Source organism: Muntiacus reevesi, chromosome 3, assembly GCF_963930625.1.
Source record: "Muntiacus reevesi chromosome 3, mMunRee1.1, whole genome shotgun sequence".
NCBI classification, from domain to species: Eukaryota; Metazoa; Chordata; class Mammalia; order Artiodactyla; family Cervidae; genus Muntiacus; species Muntiacus reevesi.
The window spans coordinates 251,797,987-251,816,530 of NC_089251.1; the positions used below are offsets into that span (position 1 = coordinate 251,797,987).

An 18,544-nucleotide genomic window follows, 5' to 3' on the forward strand; every position below is an offset into this window, starting at 1 on the left:
GAACAAGCAAAAATGCATTTCAAAATAACATGTTCCTGTGCATATTTGTTTTGAGAGCAGGAAAACTTTATTCTTTTGATGGCTAAGAGAAAAATCTTACCTGACTTGCAGAGAGTGGAATAAACGCCCTTTCTGATCCTTTTGATTATAGATTAAATTATTATATTTTTGGAGAATTAACTATTTAAGAAATATATATGAGAACTAAGACCATAAATAATTAGCTAAAATAAAATGAGAAGGCGTTTATTCGAACTAATACAGCCATAAAGTCACGATGTTATGCAAAGAAAAGCAGGCAATAAGGATCACATAAGGCAGCTATCTGCAAGCCAGTGTAAGAGACATATCAATGTTAAAATGATGTATGTGCATGAAGTGTAAACCAGAATGGGAATGTAACATTGTCACACATCCTAAACAAAAAAGCATTTCAATGATAATTCATTCATGACATTGCATTCTGAGAATGACAGCTAGGTTATTGTCTATTGTTCAATTTAATTCACTGTGATTTTGAAAACAAACTTCTACTTATGATTTCATGCATTAAGATGAAAACCTTCTCTAATACACGCTTTTGAAAATGTCTGCAAACAAGAAGTTGAATATGGCTGATAAATTTTAAATACAAAAGTTTAAATTACCATAAAACAAATGACTGTGAAATGCATGTAACCATCAGCATATTAAACCAGGCATGCGACATAGTAATATATACTCTAAGAGATATATTTGTACATCTATGTCATTTTTCCTCAATAATACTAACAGAAGGAAGCTCAAGGATTTTATTAATCCTTCAGAATTTCTATTTAAATCTCACATTCAATGTAACAATACCTTTCATCTCCATCTCAATCTGCTCATGCAACATCGATTCAGGAGCTAGAATGGAAAAACAGGAGATTTGCGTGATTAATTCCATATACTTTCTGCCTCAATTCATGATTCATATAATTATAATTTTCTCCTTATTATAATAGTAGAAAACTTCATACCCCAAATGCACCCCTCAAAATCCATGCCAAACAAATCAATGAGCTGGTAAGGTACACGACGATGACAGAAAGATTTTAAAACATTTTTATTTTAGCTTCTCTGTGAAATTTCCACTTTTAGTTCCATAATTCCCCATGCCTTTTACATGCATTGAGAAAAGCAATCCATAAACTATAGGAATATTTCTTTTAATTGTCTTATTGACTGAATACTTGCTAAGAGACAAAAATCACATTTAGAAGAAACATGCATTTTCTAACTTGCCACTTTTAACTCAGCTTTCCCTAAAGAAATGTGTTTCCTGCTAGTAAAAACTCTTTTGATTTGAAACCACTTTTAAAACTTTACGCAAAGTCCGATTATATGTTAAAGAGCAAAACACAGAGTCCTCAGCTCAAAGTTGCTTTTATTATATAAGGAAAAGTCACAGCCTTTAGACGCAATTGTCTCAGGATGGCTTCTGGAGGAAGCAGATGTCCAGGTACCACTCTCGTTCTGTCTGTGTGACACAAGTCAGCGGGTCTGCTGCCCTGGCTTCTCAGTTCTTTGTGGTCTCTTGGCATGAAGTTACTGACAAACTTGATGTTTCCTTTGACGACACTCTCTCTACTTCATGGGTTGTTTTAATTTGGGACTCTTTGAGCGTCTCAAGACTTTTAGTGTCTGAACCAAGGGTAATTTTGTAAATGCTCAGATTTGCGATACTTTTGCTTGGTTAAGAATAAAGTTTGGGAAATGTAATAAATTAGCTGTGTTTGTAAAATGCATGCAGAATTCAGAGATGGAATGTCATTAGGATGAGAGAGAAAGCAGCACATTAGTCTCAAAACTGATATTTATCTATGCTTACTATGCACATGAGAACTCTACCCAAACAGACTTATGGGGGTTCACATTCCTACCTGACTTTCGTGGCTAACTTGGTAGCCTATATAAAGTCATTAGCGCAAAATACAAGAGGACCAGATAAAGACTGGATCATATTAGATAATTAGATAACTGTGTCTGATCCTTTACTCTTCGTACACTTAAAGGTAGCTTATCTCTTAATTTTCTTAAATAAGGCAGTCTGGACTTGCCAAGGGGGGGAAAAATGCTCATGAGCCAAGAACATTTTAATAATATAATCCATTGGAACTGAGTGAAATGGAAATTCCAAGGCAAAAATGTCCAATTCAAATCCACTCTGAGAACATGGTGATCAAGCACTGCCCAAGGGCACTAAATTCTTTAGGAAGCAAGTTGAAAGGCCTACATTGCTCACATCTCCAAAACACAGGCAGCTCCCAATTATTTTACTGTAGGAATGGTCCCAGTGGTCACCTACATGGTTTGCAGACAACACATCCAGGTAGATAGTTACCTGTCTGATGACTGCGCTAGCTAGCAGCTATGGTGAAACTGAGGGTCGACTTTCAGGATGGTGGAATTTTCCACCTAATTTTCAACTAATTTGCAAAATTAGACCTCAGTTCTTGAACTATTCTTAGGCTTTGAAAATTAATCAGAAACAGCTATAGACCAAAACTGTCAGATTAAGAAAGGAAAAAAAATCCTCCTTCTGATGAGTGAGGATTGCAGATACTTTAAGTGAGTTAATTAATCTGTTTCAAAATGCAGCGCAAAGATGGCCACGCACATAGCACTGTGTTGCCCCCTGTTCATTTCTAACCCCTCAAAAATAGCATGGCTGGATCGGGGAAGAACTAAAGGGCACAGCTCCACAGACTCCCGGAGATGCCCAAACTTCTTCCTCCCGCTTCCCTCCATGGGATTCAGTGAAGGTCCTTTGCCTGCAGACACACAGCATGGGATTCGAGTACATGAAGAATACTTTTCTCATTTCATTAACAGTGAAGAAGACAATCCAAGGATGAAAGGAAGACATTACCCTCTGCTCAGATAAATACATTCACGTCCTTCCAGACACAGTGGTGAGTTAAGCACAAGAATAACAAATATAGTATCTTGCTATGAGATAATTCTACAATTCTGCAAGGAACTGAGATCGTAAAGCAGCAGCATTGATTGAGAAATGTCTATAGACTACTAATTTTGGTCCAGACAATGTTTGGCACAATAATAAATACTCAATAAAAACTCACTGATCTATATCACCTTAAACTACTTTGGTACACTTCCTAGGTGGTATGTTTGGTAAACATTAGAAAAAATGGCACATATGAAACAAACCTTAACTTCCTGAACTCAGATTTGAAAGTTACGCTTCCGTGAATCTAGAGCAGAAAGTTACATGTTCGTAAGTTTAGCCAATGAGTTGGTTGATTTTCATAAGTCATTTATGAAAGGAATGCTAATTTAAGGGTGTTTTAAATAAGACACTCATTGATACAATTTGCATGATGGAAAAGCTGCATGAAGTGATGAGGATGAAATGAAGCAAGTCAGAGCTGAAAATCCAATAACCACCTTCTAGTCTTAGCACTGCTGACATTGTCTTCTCTCCATACTCAATGTGTACAATGCAGCTGTACAATCCTTGGTCTACCAGCTGAACATTACATGTGGGAAGAGACTGAATATTTCCATTTTGTAACTGCTTCACTCTCTTATATTCCTCTAGCTTTACACCTTCATAAACCAGGTTATATCAACAGAAGACTCATCTTCGACAAGACAGAGGAATTGAGTCGTGTCACCGCACTTTACAGAGAGGTCCTGAAGATGCAGGAGAATCTTTGGTATTTCACCCACTGGCTCTTCAGCACTTTTCTCAGATAACTCAGTGCTTTCTGCAATTTGTGAAAGGGATGCAGCCTGGTGCAACTGTACATCTTCAATGGATGCAGTTGTGTGGGTGGAACTTTGAGATACACTTTCAAAAACCTGCAGTTCATATTCATATGATAATCCCTGAAAAGACTTCATTTCGCTCTGCAATATTCTACCAGTCCTGCTTTGTGAAAGAGGACTCTGTCACTGCCTGGGACTTGGTGGACACTTATCTCTCTCCCAGAACTTTGCCTAGCTAGGGCTTGCACTGTATGATAAGTGACAAGAAAAAGAAAAGAATATTAAGATCTAAGCTTCGTCACTTGGCCAGGTTAATTAAATAAAATGGCATGGAAGATGAAGATGAAAGACATCACTGTCGCTCAGAAGCAGCCTGCCAGACGCGGTGTGCTCCAGGGTGTCAGGATTACACAATAGAGAGTTCATTCCCAGTGATGCAGTGATGAATGGATGATGAAGGCTCACGCGGATGCCATCAAGTATCTGCTTCCTTCCTTCTGTTGTCATTGCAGCTTCCCAGAGTGATATAACCACTCTTTTTTTCCTGATTCTGTTTGGGATATAATTTGTCCTCCCTCCCCCATAGATTTTACCAACAATAGGTAGCAAATAGATCATTAATGATGCAGTGATGAGATGTTGTTTAGAAAAGTAAAAATGTCAAGCGAAGTTGATGCCTGCATACTAAGTAGCTTCAGTTGTGTCCAACTCCGTGTGACCCTGTGCACTATAGCCTGCCAGGCTCCTCTGTCCACGGGATGCTCCAGGCAAGAAAACTGGAGTGGGTTGCCAAGCCATCCTCCAGGGCATCTTCCCAAATGAACACTAGTGTAATGCCCTGAACACATACTTCAGTGAGATTTGAAGTACACTGGTTAAACCATGGTTGAGGACTTGGGGGAACTGTTAGTAAATGATGGACCAGCCACAGAATGCACCGAGACACACAGCAGAGACTCTCATTAGTAACAGTGGGAGGGGCAGGGGTGCAGCAGGTCAAAGTCTCTGAAGCAAGCTGGGCTTCCTTTACCTTTTGGAGTCACTGAGAGGGTGGCTGCACAAGTGGCTTCCCCAGCGCTATTGGCTGCTCTGCAACAGTACTGCCCGGCATGCTCTGAGTAAGCATCAACTATAAGCATTAAAGCCAAGCCTGTGGACTCCTCAAAGTGGAAAACTACATCTTTTGTTGGTAGAATTGATTGTTGGTTATGAAACCACTGGATTTCTGGCTTGGGAATGCCAGAAACCCGGGCATGAAATCTGACTGTCTCCCCGCTGTGCACCCTGAGGCTGGATAGAGGCTGGATGAAGATGGGCTTTTGGCCAAGGGGCTCCTTCTTAAATGAAACTGATGAAGAGATATGCCATTGAGAGCTGGATGTAACTTCTTCAAGTGTGCTAAATCCTGAAAAGAAGCATGCCAACCTTTAATGTCGTACGTACCCTGCATTGAAACCAGAACTCGTTAGGGTGCAAATTTCAATGGGGGACTAGAATCCAATCCAATCTTGATGCCTTGTCAACATATGCCACTATTGATTCAAAATCACACAAGTTCCCTTCCAAACTCTCCAGACATGCTGAGGCATAAATAGTCTAAGGAATTTCATACATTGTTCATGAAGGCAGTAGCAGAGTGTGCAATTCAGGTTAGACAGTCTTGTTTTCTGTTATTTTTTCTCCCTCTGGTTGTAAGACCAACTTTTATTTTTGGTAAACCACATTACACTGATTACTAAGAAAACCTCTGGTTATCAAAATGAAGTTTTTAAAATTAAGGAAAAACGTGAGAGTTGCCCTAACTCTTCATGTATTTGTATATGTTTACTATTACAGAGACTAAGGACTTTCCTGGTGGTCCAGGGGTCAGGAGTCCACCTTCCAATGCAGGGGACGTGGGTTTAATCGCTGGTCGCGGAACTAAGGTCCCACATGTTGTGGGACAACTAAGGCCACACGTCACAACTACAGGGCTGAAGCGCCACAGCTAGAGAGACGCGCTCGTGCCTCAACAAAGACCCAGCGAGCCGTAACTAGAAGACCCAATGCAGCCAGAAACAAATAAACCTAAAAGATATTAGAGACAAAATTGCCAGGGAAAAACAGTCTGACTGTATAAAAATACTATCTCATTTTGAATCAAAGTGCCCTCCCTTGCCCTGATACTGAGGAAGTGTTCCTGAATGCATTTTAAGAGCCCCGAGTAATAGAGAAATGTTAAACCATCTCACAGCTGAGCCTCTCAATCCTCAAGCATTCTTTGAATGATGGCAAAACACATCCAGCTGATGTACAGACCTGAAATCATCCACAGTAGCTTCTGGGAAATCAGAATTTTGTCAATACTGTGTTGGGACAGGAACACTCTTACACTGAAAAAATTCTTTTAAAAAATTTTCATGCTAACCAGATGAGAAAATAAATCTACCTAATTCTCTAGTATATGTTTCTCCCCATTCTGATACATGCTGCTCAGGAAGCATGAAAGCTGGTAATGAGAGCAATACATTACAAAATACTATGGAGACAAAGCAGGACAAAATAAAAAATGATGTGCTCTGTGATTCATAATGAGAGGGGTAAACTGAAAAGCGAGAACATTGCATGTAACATGGAAACAATTAGTTGCATTTAGAGAAAGGTAGGCTCAACGATGATTTACATGAAATCCTCAGTGATTGTTACCAACATTGTAAGAGGAGATCTATGTTTCAATGTGGCTCTTAAAACTATTTTACCATACCTTCCAGCCTCAGAGTGGCTGTGCTTGAGACTTGACCTACAGCATTGCTGGCAACGAAAGTATAAATTCCTTCGTCTTCTGGAAAAGCTTCAGCAATTTCCAGTTGGTAAGTGTCTTCAAACTGAGTCATTTTAAAGAAGCGAGATGGCTTGATTTTCTTGTCTTTGCTGTACCAAGACACTTTTAGATCTGTAATTCAAAAGGAAAAGGATCTTTAAATTACCCAAAGTGGGTATTTTTATTTACCTGCAAACACAAAATGGACTATATAGGTGACTAATTTTATATTTATCTAAATAATATGATACTTTTCTGTTGGGCATGCCACATCTGATCTTACATGATTTCTTGTCACTTTTAAGAAGGAAACATGATTTTAGAGAAATTCAGCTTATAGAGGGGTTAGAATGTTTGAAATTTTACAATTTTAGTTATATTCTTTGTAATCATTTGCATGTTGCACTATGGAAGCAAAGATGAGATTTTCACACATTTGGTGACTTTGAGAGAAGGCCTGTTCTGAGAAATAGTGACCACTCAAGGTCACCGAGACTGTGGTTGCCTACTGAGACAGGAAATGAGGAAAATCTGCTTAGGGAGAAAGATCCATCAAAATTAGAGCTGAAACGATCAACACTCCATAAGGTCTAAAAGAGATCCCATTGAAGGCTGAAGAAAAAAAATCTCTACTATTTTGTTACCAAGGAGCAAGCATTGGAAGGTCTCAGCACATCAGAAAATAATTTTTAAAGCTGAAAGAAAGATTCATAAAATGTGGGCACCTTAGACAAATTTGGCTTCTTTTCAAAGTAGCAGTAATAATAAATAATAATATAACTAGCTATTTTCACACAAGGATTTGAACCATCTTAAAATGATAGAAAATAAAAACCCAAACCAAGGATAAAATAGTATATGCTGTTATAGTTTAAGGTGATGTGTGCTTTTAAAATTAGTAGCCTTTCATTAAAGCAATAACCCTGTAAGTCAAATGTAGATTCAAATTCAGTCACTTGTTTTAAAAGCCAAAATCAAAAGCATCTTCTTTTTGCAATGTGGTCATTATGTTACTTCCTTATCTCAACTTGATCCATGCAGATCTTCCAACAGTGCAATCATTTAGTGTTTGCTTGCTTTTTTTGCATAACTACTAGTTTATGATGGTTTCCCCCACTTCCCTCTAAGGTAGTTGTTTATAAACAAGTGCTCCTTTTATAGAAACAAATCTTTCCACTTCCTTAGGTAGCAAGGTAAGATGGGAAATGGAATCCTGACAATACAATTTATCAGCCATGTGACCTTAGACATGTAAGCTAATCTCTTTGAATAAGTCTTCTCATTTGTAAAATAAGCAGCATGATAATTCAAAGGCTATAAAACTGCTGTGTGAATCCCATGACACACAGAGGAAAGGGCTTTATAAACAATAGGCACAGTCAGTCATTAAAGCAAGAATAGCTAACCTCACAAGGGACCAGCAATGCCTTCAACAACTTGCCAAAAAAACAGGGTCATAGGATATAAAAGGAATGTTGTCACATAGGATGTAAAAGTCATCCTACAATCACTTGGTTTGTTTGCTTAGTCCTCAATGGAAAGGGAAAGGTAGAGAGTATTAGTCCTCAGAAGAACGCTTATTTTCCCTGACAACTTCGTCCTTTGGTGAAATGAATGAAGCAGAACAAGCGTGGATTGCCTGTAAGAGATGAGCTAAAGGGCAAGATCTGTCTTGGCGGTGGACTCGATGCTTCTTGCTGGACTACCACCACCTGCGTCCGTCACTGGCTTCTCCCGGCTCCTGTGAGGCTACCCCACAACCTCTGCTCCTCACCCCCGCGACACCACTGCATTTGGTCCCTGGGTCTCATTCATTCTACCTCCTGAACTCTTGCGCACTCTGCCCCCTTCTCTCCTCTGACTCCCATCATTGGTCAACACTTCCCAAGCCCATCCTTATGATATGAAAGGATGCCAGCCTCTCTGCTGGTTCCTCACCTCCAGGCTCATCTCCCACATCTGTCCATTCCTCCTTTCACTATCAGTGTTGCTTCCAAGAAGCAAGCCTGATCATGTTACTGAGGAGTTTAAACATCTCTCAGTGATTCCTCAAAGTAGACAGGAGTCCTAACTAACCATAGAATACCAATACTTTAGAAGGCCCTTGCCTTCTTTTCTAGCCTCTCAGTTCCCTCATTACAAGACCATATTTAAACCACTTGTTGCCAGCACAAGTGTTCTGGCAAACCTTTACGACTCTGAAGCACCGCTGTGCTCAATAAGCCTATTACTTCCTCAGTGTGGCATCCATGCACCTTTCCCCAGCTGTCTCCCAGACAGACAGCATGGAGTGGGTGGGCTGTTACAGCACTTACAACCTTGGAATCCAGCTGTGCATCTCCTCACCTACACATTGAGCTCCATGAAGTCAGGGACAGGTGTGGGAGCCCTAGAACCTAGCATGATGCCTCAACAGCAGGACACAAATATTGGTAGAATAAAACAAGAGATGCTTAAATGAGTGATGGGCATTCCTCACTGCCTAACTAATTATTTATTATTTCACTTTAGCTAGTTGCCATTCTGTAAGCCTCCAAATGACACTGACTCACAGAATGAAAACTAGCAAAAAGCTAGATTTATTACGCTCTAAAATTCTACTTTTCCAAATGTCTCTGCTACCAGTAGGTGGCACCAGAGACCTTCGGTTGAAACATTTTCACTCATAAAAGCGCCACCAGATCTCTCGGATCACATTCTGTGCTTTGATAAGTACTGATTTCCCATAACATGAGACTGGGGCTTCTGCCTACATTTTTTTCCTCCAGTTTGCAGAAAGCAGAGTTGCATTTACTTTTCTTAAGGCAAGCTGTGTAAATATTTTCAGTCCGAGGGGCATGAAACAACGTGATTCAGTAAGCTTTTACTTTAAAAAGGTATTTTATTCAATGAATTAATTTTTGTTACATAGAAAATACATTTATGACAGGATGCTGAAACCTCTGTATATATCTAAATATTACCACAGAGAGAGTTAATGATCACATGAATTTATAAAGTCCATTCAAACATTTAAAGACATTGCCCATATGGAAAAGATATTTTTCTTTTGCTATCCCAATTGAGGTCTGGTAAAGATTCAGACGTATTTTTACAACATCCTAAAGGCAAACTATAAAATGACTTACCTAAAAAAGCACTATATAAATATATCTAAGACTACTACCTTAGATAATCCATATTTACATATAGTTATTCAAAAATTTTCCTCTAAAAATTCAACAAATAGATAAATTATTTAGTGTGACTTTGGTGAATTTAAAATTAAAATTATTTTTTTCTTTCTTGTGTTAGTAAGATATTATCAACTCAGTTCTCGTTTCTTAATATTTAGGCTTTCTCAAACACTATGTTCTGAAGTAACAAAGTCTATAGTATTTATCTATGTTGGTCCCCCATTACCAGACTTTTATGTTTCTATAATTCCTTTCATGGCTGTAATAAAATTAATACATTGAGTACCAGCCACTTGTCAGACATGTCATGCCTATAAGTGCTTTATATACTTTGTATCCTTTAATTATGCTCATAAAATCAAATGGGTCTATTTGGTTTCTAGGTCAGCATCTCCAAATCAGAGGAGGAAATCATTAGGTGATAGAAGCATGGTAGAAATACTAACTTGTTTAGGAAAATGGCTTCTGGCAAGGTAGAGACTGGGTCATAAAGGAATGGGAGAAGCACTGTAAACAAGACAAACTTACTAGGAGTGCTGTGAGACGCCCGAGCGGGGAGAATTTCCCTCTGTGGTGGCACATAAAAGCCAAGGAAATGAGAAAAGGGTTTTCATCTGGGATAAAGCTGGCTTACCCTGTCAGTCTACAGTCATCGTTGGGGAAAAATGGCTCCAAACAGTCTGTCTTATTCTCGTAAGGTCAGACTCCTGGGGGAGTGGGAGGTGCTCATGGTCTTTGGGAAACTTGCAGCAATTAAAAAATCATAACAGCTAACAGACTGAGGGATTACTTTTGGATGGGCACTGTGCTACGTGCTAATGTGGGTTATCCAACATAATCACGATCAATGATCCGGAGCAGTGGATATCAGCCATTTAACAATCATGCTTTTGTCCAATCAACAATTACTAAGCATCTACTATGTCCAGAGCTATTCTAGGACAAGGATCTACCCTTGCTTTCACAGAGCTTTTCTTCTAGTAGCTACTGCTTCTCAGGCACCAGGTTTTCAATATTAAGAATTCCTGCCCTCATGAAATGTATATTTTATGACTGCAATATTATACTCACTTTATTCATGAGGGAAAGGGACCAGAGGAATCTTGTCTTTGCCGAAGGTCACACAGTGGAGCTAAGATTCAAATTCAACCTCTCCAGTCGTCAGGCCCCCACTTTTGTCCAGGACCAGACACTGCCTTCTAAATGGATGTGCCTTTTCACACAAGCACTGTCCATAGACTGAATATCTTACATATAAATAGACTCTTCTTTTAAAACATATGTAGATGCTATTATAATTAATTTAATAATGATTGTAGGCTTTGTTGTATTTTTTCAGGAGATAACAAAAGTCTAACTACAACCATAAAGAAAATATGACATTTTTGTAAGTTTAAAACACTGAAAAACACTGAATTTTTCTTTTAAACACACAGCATGAAATTTATCATCTTCATTATTTTCAGGTGTAGTCCTAAAAATAGTAGTGGAAAACACTGATCTAATTCTTAATTCACTAATTCAAGTAAATGTTCTGCAAGATGCCCATTAAACTTCAAATTATGAATGAGAACTGTTTGTAAGGGAGGAAGGGATGACGAAACCTTTTCCTCACTTACATCATTCTTTTTAAATATTAGCAACTCTACCCTCCCTGGTAAACCTACCTGTTCCAGAAACTCTGCATTGAAAGTGGGCTGGCCGTCCCTCAGAAGTGACAGCGTCCTGAAGTGGGGTGACGATAGCAGGAGGATAAACTGGCATTTCCTGATCAGGAGACACAACTTCTGGAACTAAAGAAAGGGACCACAAGACTCGTCAGGATTAAGTCACCCTACAGACCTCCCAGAATGAAGCATGCCAATTTCTCTTAATTTATCTGGTTATGGAGCCCTTTCAAAGCTTCCAAGTTGTATAGCAATCTACTTTTAGGACCTCCAAGCTGTATTTTTTAAATGCCCTGGGAGAATGCAAAAGCGAGTTTCTCAGGTTTCAGTTAAGCTGAGAAGTAGCAAGGCATTTCTACCTTCCACAGAGAGTGATGCTGAGGTGGTGGCAACTCCATAGTCATTCCTGGCTTCACAGGTGTAGACGGCCGCGTCCTCTGGAAAGGCTTCAATGAGCAAAAGTGTATATTCTTGCCCATCGTGAAGGAATTTGCACTTGAAACCAGTGGAAAGCAGCTGCTCTTCCTTATACCAGGAAATTTTGGGCTGCGGTCTGCCGGATATCACAGCACAGAAGCGGGCAGGCTTGCCAGACTGCACGGTGATAGGCTGGAGTTCCTGCAGAATCTGGGGTGGCTCTGGGGCTGCGAAGAAAAGAAGACAGATAGTCCATGAAAATATAGGAAAGTACTGGAAAATCCACGCTACTTCACTGCCAGGTGGTTATGTACCCTGAAACAGAAGTTTGGAATTGTGGTATCTTTAATTGTCTCGGAATGTTAGAATATTCTTCATGCTAAGAAGGAAAAAAAAAAAATAAAGAATTCTGTCCATAAGTAGAGGGAATAGCTTTAGAAAAATACTTTTGATATTTGGGGGGTAGGTAGGTGCTGCAAGTGCTGAGTTTCTCAATATAATATGATCACCCCTTTCCTGGCAGGGGTCTGAATTGAGCGGGAGGAGCAGTGGACAGTCCCCTAAAGAATACTGGAACACTTCCACATGCTACCTATTTTTAACAGTCATTGGGCAAATCCCGTGGTGAGCTAGCTTATCCCATTCAGGTCTGTTTTGCAAGTATTTGTGTATGTGTCATAGTCATTTTTAGGATACTGGTGCCAATGAAGTACAATCATCATGAGTGAATGAACGTCATTTTAGATCTAAAGGCAATTAGGTGATTTTTTAAAAATCAGCTTTCCTGTTAGGCTCATCAGAACATATTCTTGGTGTCATGATGACTGGGGGAAACTGAGTGGCTCATGAGCCAAAAAATGACATCTGTGAGGCTGGTTTCTGACATGGTCATAGGGGAAGACCTTTACTACTCTGTCCTCAGTTTCTCTACCACTAATACAGAAATAGTAATAACTGACCCATGACTGTTTGGTCTTCCAGGGCCCGAAGGAATGTTGGCAATATGGTTCATTTTTATGAAACTTGAGATTTCTCTTAGTGTTCCTTTGACTGTCTCAGGAGTATTTGTTCAGACAGATAGCACTTTATCTGTGTATGGAGGCTAGCCACAGAACTAGACCAGCCTCATTCAGCTCAAAGGTTCCTCATAAGAAAAGTCGGTGGTTTAATGGTGCTCCTCTGATTTGGCAGCATGTGAAATTCCCCTCTAAAGTCAGAGCCGCTGGAACTCACCTGTGGCTCTCTAGGTCCTCCCAAGCATGCCCTACTAGAGGTGGAATGCCCCATTGCTTGGTGGAGCTACAAGGGCTCTGGCAGTTAGGGCCAAGGGCAGAGAACCAGAACCCTGACTGCTCCACCTAGATACCCACTTGGGGTCTAGTATAACTGACACACAGTGAAAGTTTGATAGTGTTGACTGACTGAATAAGAATCTAGCCATTAGGTGTTTTCTAGAAATGACATTTTAGTCCTTTTTAAAGCTGCCATCCCTTTTCCTCAGGTATAACATGAAAATACATGTAGCCCCAAACATAGGAGCACCATGGGTTCTTGAGAAATTGCCCAGGAACTACCAGAAATTCAGTAAATTGAAGTGGGGGGATTACTACAGATGGATGAACAGGCATATTAACATCTCTACCTACCATTGACATAGAGAGTAACAGAACTCCTGTTCCTTCCTGCCACGAAGGTGTATTCACCGGCATCACTGTGCCTGGTTTCAGAGATAAACATCCGATGGATTCTTCTCTCCACCACATACTGGTGTCGTTCCTGAACTTGGAAATTGATTTCAATGCCATCTTTATACCAGTGGGCATCAACATCATCTTCATTGACCTCAAACTCAACAACGGCACGTTGTTTCTCAATAACCTTTGGATGGAGCAACAGAAAAAGAACACTGAAGTCCTGGTTTCCTTTTGGTTTTAACCTGTTTCTGAACCAGCTCATTTGAAGAGCATGCCAAACCCACACAGGATGATACAGGAAGTTGACTTGTTATAGCACCCTCTCAATTTTCCCTCCCTATCCTTGGACAAATGGGAGCCCAGACTTCTTCAGCAAAGAATTATGTTTATGCCTTCATGGAGACAATGATTTTATACTTAAATGTTCACTTCTTAGTTTATCATACCAGAAATAATGACACTTTACAGCCAAGGGCTGTTATCACTGACAAAGCCCTTTTCAGTTACTACTCAATTTGATTTCATATGATGTAAACAATAACCCTGTGACTTAGGCAGGAACTATTATCCTCATTTTTTAAAGTGAGGAAATAAAGGCTCAGAATTGGACAGCAGAGGAGGGAGAACATATCTAGGTCATCTGAGTCTTCACTGAAGGCTTTTTCACTATGGACCAAGGCCTGTCATGCCTGGCTCTCAGTGGATGAGCAATATTGTAAATGTGAACTCAAGTACTGCTTCTCCTCACACATTACCGACATTATACCATGTCAGAAGACTGGCACCCCCGAGGACAAGCTCTACGCCTGCAGTTGAGATAGAAGGTATTTTCTCAGCATCCCTGCTAGGAATCCAGTTTTGCTCAGAGGGTGTGTTCCCAGCCAAGTCCCTAAACAGCCGCCTTTCCACAGTAGAAGGCTTCTAGAAACAGCCACCTTGTTCTGAATTCCCTAAATTCCAGTTGCTGTGCAAACACCACAATTTAAATTTCAGTTCTTTTCGAGCTGGTGCTGCTTGGCAAGTGGCCACTTATTAGACAGTGAAGTTTCTACAGCTGCTTTCATTAAAATATTTAGACAGCTGCGAAGGACACACTCATCCCCTAAGTGAGAGGAAACTGACTGAGTTGCTATCAGTAAAGGAGCGTTAAGTCAGTAGGGATAAGCTGATTTCATTTCTTTAGAAGACAGTGGTTGGAAAATTTTTAAAGTCATAAAATTAAGTGACAAAATGATAGATTAGGTGCTATTGAAGACACCTCTAAAAACTCAGCATGTGGACAATTTACCTGCACCTCCCTTTTAATGCTTCGGATGCGGACATCTCTGCCCTCGACAAAGAGGTTGGCGCTGGACATGTTGCCCCCAGCCACCACTGTGTACTTTCCGGCGTCGGACATCCGCGTAGATGGGATCAGCAGGCGGTGGACGTACTTCTCCTTCTGTATCTTTATTCTGTGGAGAAAATGGAAACTGGGGTTTAATGTATGATGACTCAAAGGAAACTGGGAATCCCTGGGAGGTGGCACAACACATCGACGGACCTGTCCACTAGCTGCAGCTCCTGACCATCCTTCATCCACTGCACGGTGATGTCAGGTTCAGAAACTTCACATTCGAACATGGCTCGCTTCTTCTCGAGAACCTTAATGTCCTTAATGTGTTTCCTAAATTCTATGTGACGAGCTGGAGAAGAGCATGTAAAACAATTAACCTTTGAAACAGCTTTGCCAAGGTAGGATTACATACCATACAATTCACCCACTGAAAGCATACAACGTCAGGGGCTTTCAGTATATTTAGGATTGTACAGCCATCACCATAATCAATTTCAAGGCATTCTCATTATCCCCAAAAGAAACCACATATCCCTTAGCCATAACCTCCCAGACCCCATGCACTGTTCTTTCTGGAGACTTAGGCACAAACCTATGTCTCTATTGATTTGCGCGTTCTGAACTTTTCCTGTAACTGGATTCATGTAATATGTGGTTCTTTGTAACTAGCTTCTTTCACTTGGTATAAGGTTGTTGTAATATTTATCAGTATTTCCTTATTATTACTAAGTAATATTTCATGGCATAGATATACTTTATTCATTCATTAGCTAATGCACTAACATTTTATGTAGTGTGTTTGACATTTCTTTCTATGGATAAGACATTTATGAAACCATACCTTCCACATAAAGAGTGGCTGTTGAGGTTGCTTTTCCAGCCACGAAGGTGTACTCAGCGGCGTCCCCAAAGTGGACATTCCTGATGTTCAGTGAGTGGGTGAGCTTTTTGGTTCTCATCTGGCACCTGTCAGTTGATTTGATTTCCACACCATTCTTTAACCATTTGTAAGAGATGCCTTCATAGTTCACTGTCACCTCAAAGGTAATGGTGTCTTTTTCTTCAGCATTGATGTCCTTCAGCATGGATGTAATCATGATGGCTGCAGAAGGGGAAGCAAATATACCCAAGGAGATTTCGTGTCAGTATGACATGGGTTATAACAGGCACAGAACAAAAACTAGGAATGTTTTTAATATGTCTGTTTAAGTGATCACAGTTCAGACAGGTACTGCTCTACAGGATTATGCCAAGTGACAGAGGAACAGAAAAAGCAAGCGATAGACACTGCAGCATCTTTATAGATAGGCTTTGAATGCTATTCTAATAAAAAATTTTATCCAGATACCTAACTCAGTGTGAACACAGTAGATGAGGAAGAAAAAGTGTAGGCTATGGGGTGATGAGTCTACTGGGTATTCTATCTCTATATATGTATTTACTTACGGGTCACTTTGAGGGTGGCGCTGACTTGGTCATTGCCACAGACAAACGTGTATTCTGCTGAGTCCTCCGTGCTGGTGTTCATGATGACTAGCTGGTGGAGTTTTCCCTGCACCACAATCTTGAACTTTTCACTCATCTCAATCTCCACGCCATTCTTCAGCCACATGGAAGGTACGTTGAAGTGGGAGACCTCACACTCAAAAGAGGCAGTTTTGGTCTCAGGCACCTCGATGTTTTTCATGGTTTTTGTAATATGTAATGCTTGGGAAAAATCAGAGAGCACTCTGGTTAGTGTGTACATATATATATGTATATATATGTTTTTAAGATGAAGCAAACAAATAAGACCACTGAGCAATGCCGCTAGGGCTGACTCATACTTACTCTCCACGAATAGTTTCGCCTTGCATTCCAGCTGCCCCACCACAGCTGTGTACTCCCCAGCATCCGAGGGGGAAATATGCTGCAGCATCAGCTTGTGGACCTTCCTTTCTGAGACCAGCCTGTGTTTGTCACTCGGCTTAATCTCCACATTCTTGTGGAACCATTTTACTGGCACTGTGTCATGGGAAACGCTAACTTCAAAGGAAACGGTGGCATTTTCCAAGGCAGTCACATCCTTTGGCTTCTTAATGATCTTGACGGCTGATGGGGAAAGATGAAGCCGTTTAGTGATATGCTTCATTTCATGGTAACCATGAGGTGGCGACTTGTAAAGTGTTCCTAAGTCAACTTACTTTCAACGTGCAGTCTGGCACTGGCTCCCAGCTTTCCAAGCTTGAAGCCATAAACAGATTCGTCCACTACAGCACAGTTTTTAATTCTCAGAGAGTAAACCGTTCCTTTGACGGAGATAGCGTACTTGTCATTGGATTCCAGCACAACCCCGTTTCTGATCCACTGGACACCTTTGACGTTAGGATGTGTGAGCTCCACCGTGAAAACAGCATCCTGTGTCTCTGTCACTGTGAGGTTCTTCAGAGTCTTCTTAATTTTGACAGCTGAGGGCAAATTTATGATTGGTTTAGGAAATAAAGATGAAACCATCAAGTAAGAGAATTCCTGAATAAGGCTGTTTCCTGGTCATCTTGCAAATGAATGGTTATCAACAATTTTTGTAGTTATGCAGCACCTCTAGAGTTTTTAAAAGACACTTTGTGACTACTCTGGAAAACTCAGGACCCAGTTTGAAAAGTACATTGTACAATGATTTTTCTATACTTGAATGAGATGAAGTTGGTATAGCTGTATACTAGGCTTTCCTGGTGGCTTGATGGTAAAGAGTCTGCCTACAGCGTGGGAAACCTGGGTTCAATCCCTCGTTTGGGAAAGTTCCCTGAAGAAGGAAATGGTAACCCACTCCAGTATTCCTGCCTGGAAAATCCCATGGACAGAAAAGCCTGGCAGGCTACCATCCATGCGGTCACAAAGAGTAGGATATGACTGAGCAACTTCACTTAGTTGTATACCAATAGCTTAATCAATGGACTGGAGAAGGATGAAAGAAGACTAGAGAATAACAGCACCTAATTTGCTGTTTCATAGGGTTGGAACCTAAGACATGGCTTCTTCACATAAACTCTGATGCAATTTTGCACCTGTGGCATGTGGCTCAGAAAGTTGAAGAGTTTATAATGATTTTATGAAATGAGGATTTATGGCACCCAAAATGATTAAACTATTTGACTTTTAGGGTAACTGTCAAAAATACAATATGATTTGAAATGGATCACTCTGTTGTTATATGACTGACCTTCAACTTTGAGTTTGGCAGATGTTTTGGAAGTAGCCACCTTGTAGGTGTATTCTCCAATGTCATCTAGTTTGGTGGCAGCAATGATAAGTCTCCTTTTGCGGCCGTCAGATTCACTTCTGATGATTTTACTCAGTGGTAGGTGTTTGCCATCCTTCAACCATTCGCCTTCAGAATCTGGGTTGGCAACTTCACACTCAAACACAGCTTCCTGGGACTCAGCTACCGTCTGATCTGTGAGTGGCTTAGAGATGGCGCCGCCTTTGGAACAAGAGAAATACAAGTGTGAGTCTTTTAAAAATATTTTAACAATAAAGAGATCTTTACACAATTAAATAACACATTTTAAAACATAATTTTGCACATCATGAAAATTTCTAATAAAATTATTTTTACCCACACTGAGAAGATATCATAGAAACCTCTCATTCTAAGTAAGTATGTATTCTAAGTATGTACCTAAGGAAACTACTAGAATCAGGAAGGGTTTGCAAATGGA

The 18,544-nt window shown here is 40.2% G+C and overlaps 1 protein-coding gene across 22 annotated transcripts in view; it reads right to left on the reverse strand.

The window, feature by feature from the left end:
- TTN (titin) overlaps positions 1–18,544 on the reverse strand; it is a 273,917-nt gene that overhangs the window by 218,967 nt on the left and 36,406 nt on the right. For all 22 annotated transcript variants that reach the window (XM_065931851.1, XM_065931850.1, XM_065931848.1 and 19 more), the window contains exons 33-44: positions 18,046–18,306; positions 17,030–17,293; positions 16,677–16,937; positions 16,293–16,553; positions 15,688–15,948; positions 15,054–15,195; positions 14,799–14,964; positions 13,463–13,694; positions 11,759–12,043; positions 11,400–11,525; positions 6,500–6,688; positions 844–888 (exon numbers count right to left, since the gene is read on the reverse strand). In XM_065931851.1, coding sequence (XP_065787923.1) covers positions 844–888; positions 6,500–6,688; positions 11,400–11,525; positions 11,759–12,043; positions 13,463–13,694; positions 14,799–14,964; positions 15,054–15,195; positions 15,688–15,948; positions 16,293–16,553; positions 16,677–16,937; positions 17,030–17,293; positions 18,046–18,306 — 2,493 coding nt within the window. The remainder of the gene's footprint in view (positions 1–843; positions 889–6,499; positions 6,689–11,399; positions 11,526–11,758; positions 12,044–13,462; positions 13,695–14,798; positions 14,965–15,053; positions 15,196–15,687; positions 15,949–16,292; positions 16,554–16,676; positions 16,938–17,029; positions 17,294–18,045; positions 18,307–18,544) is intronic.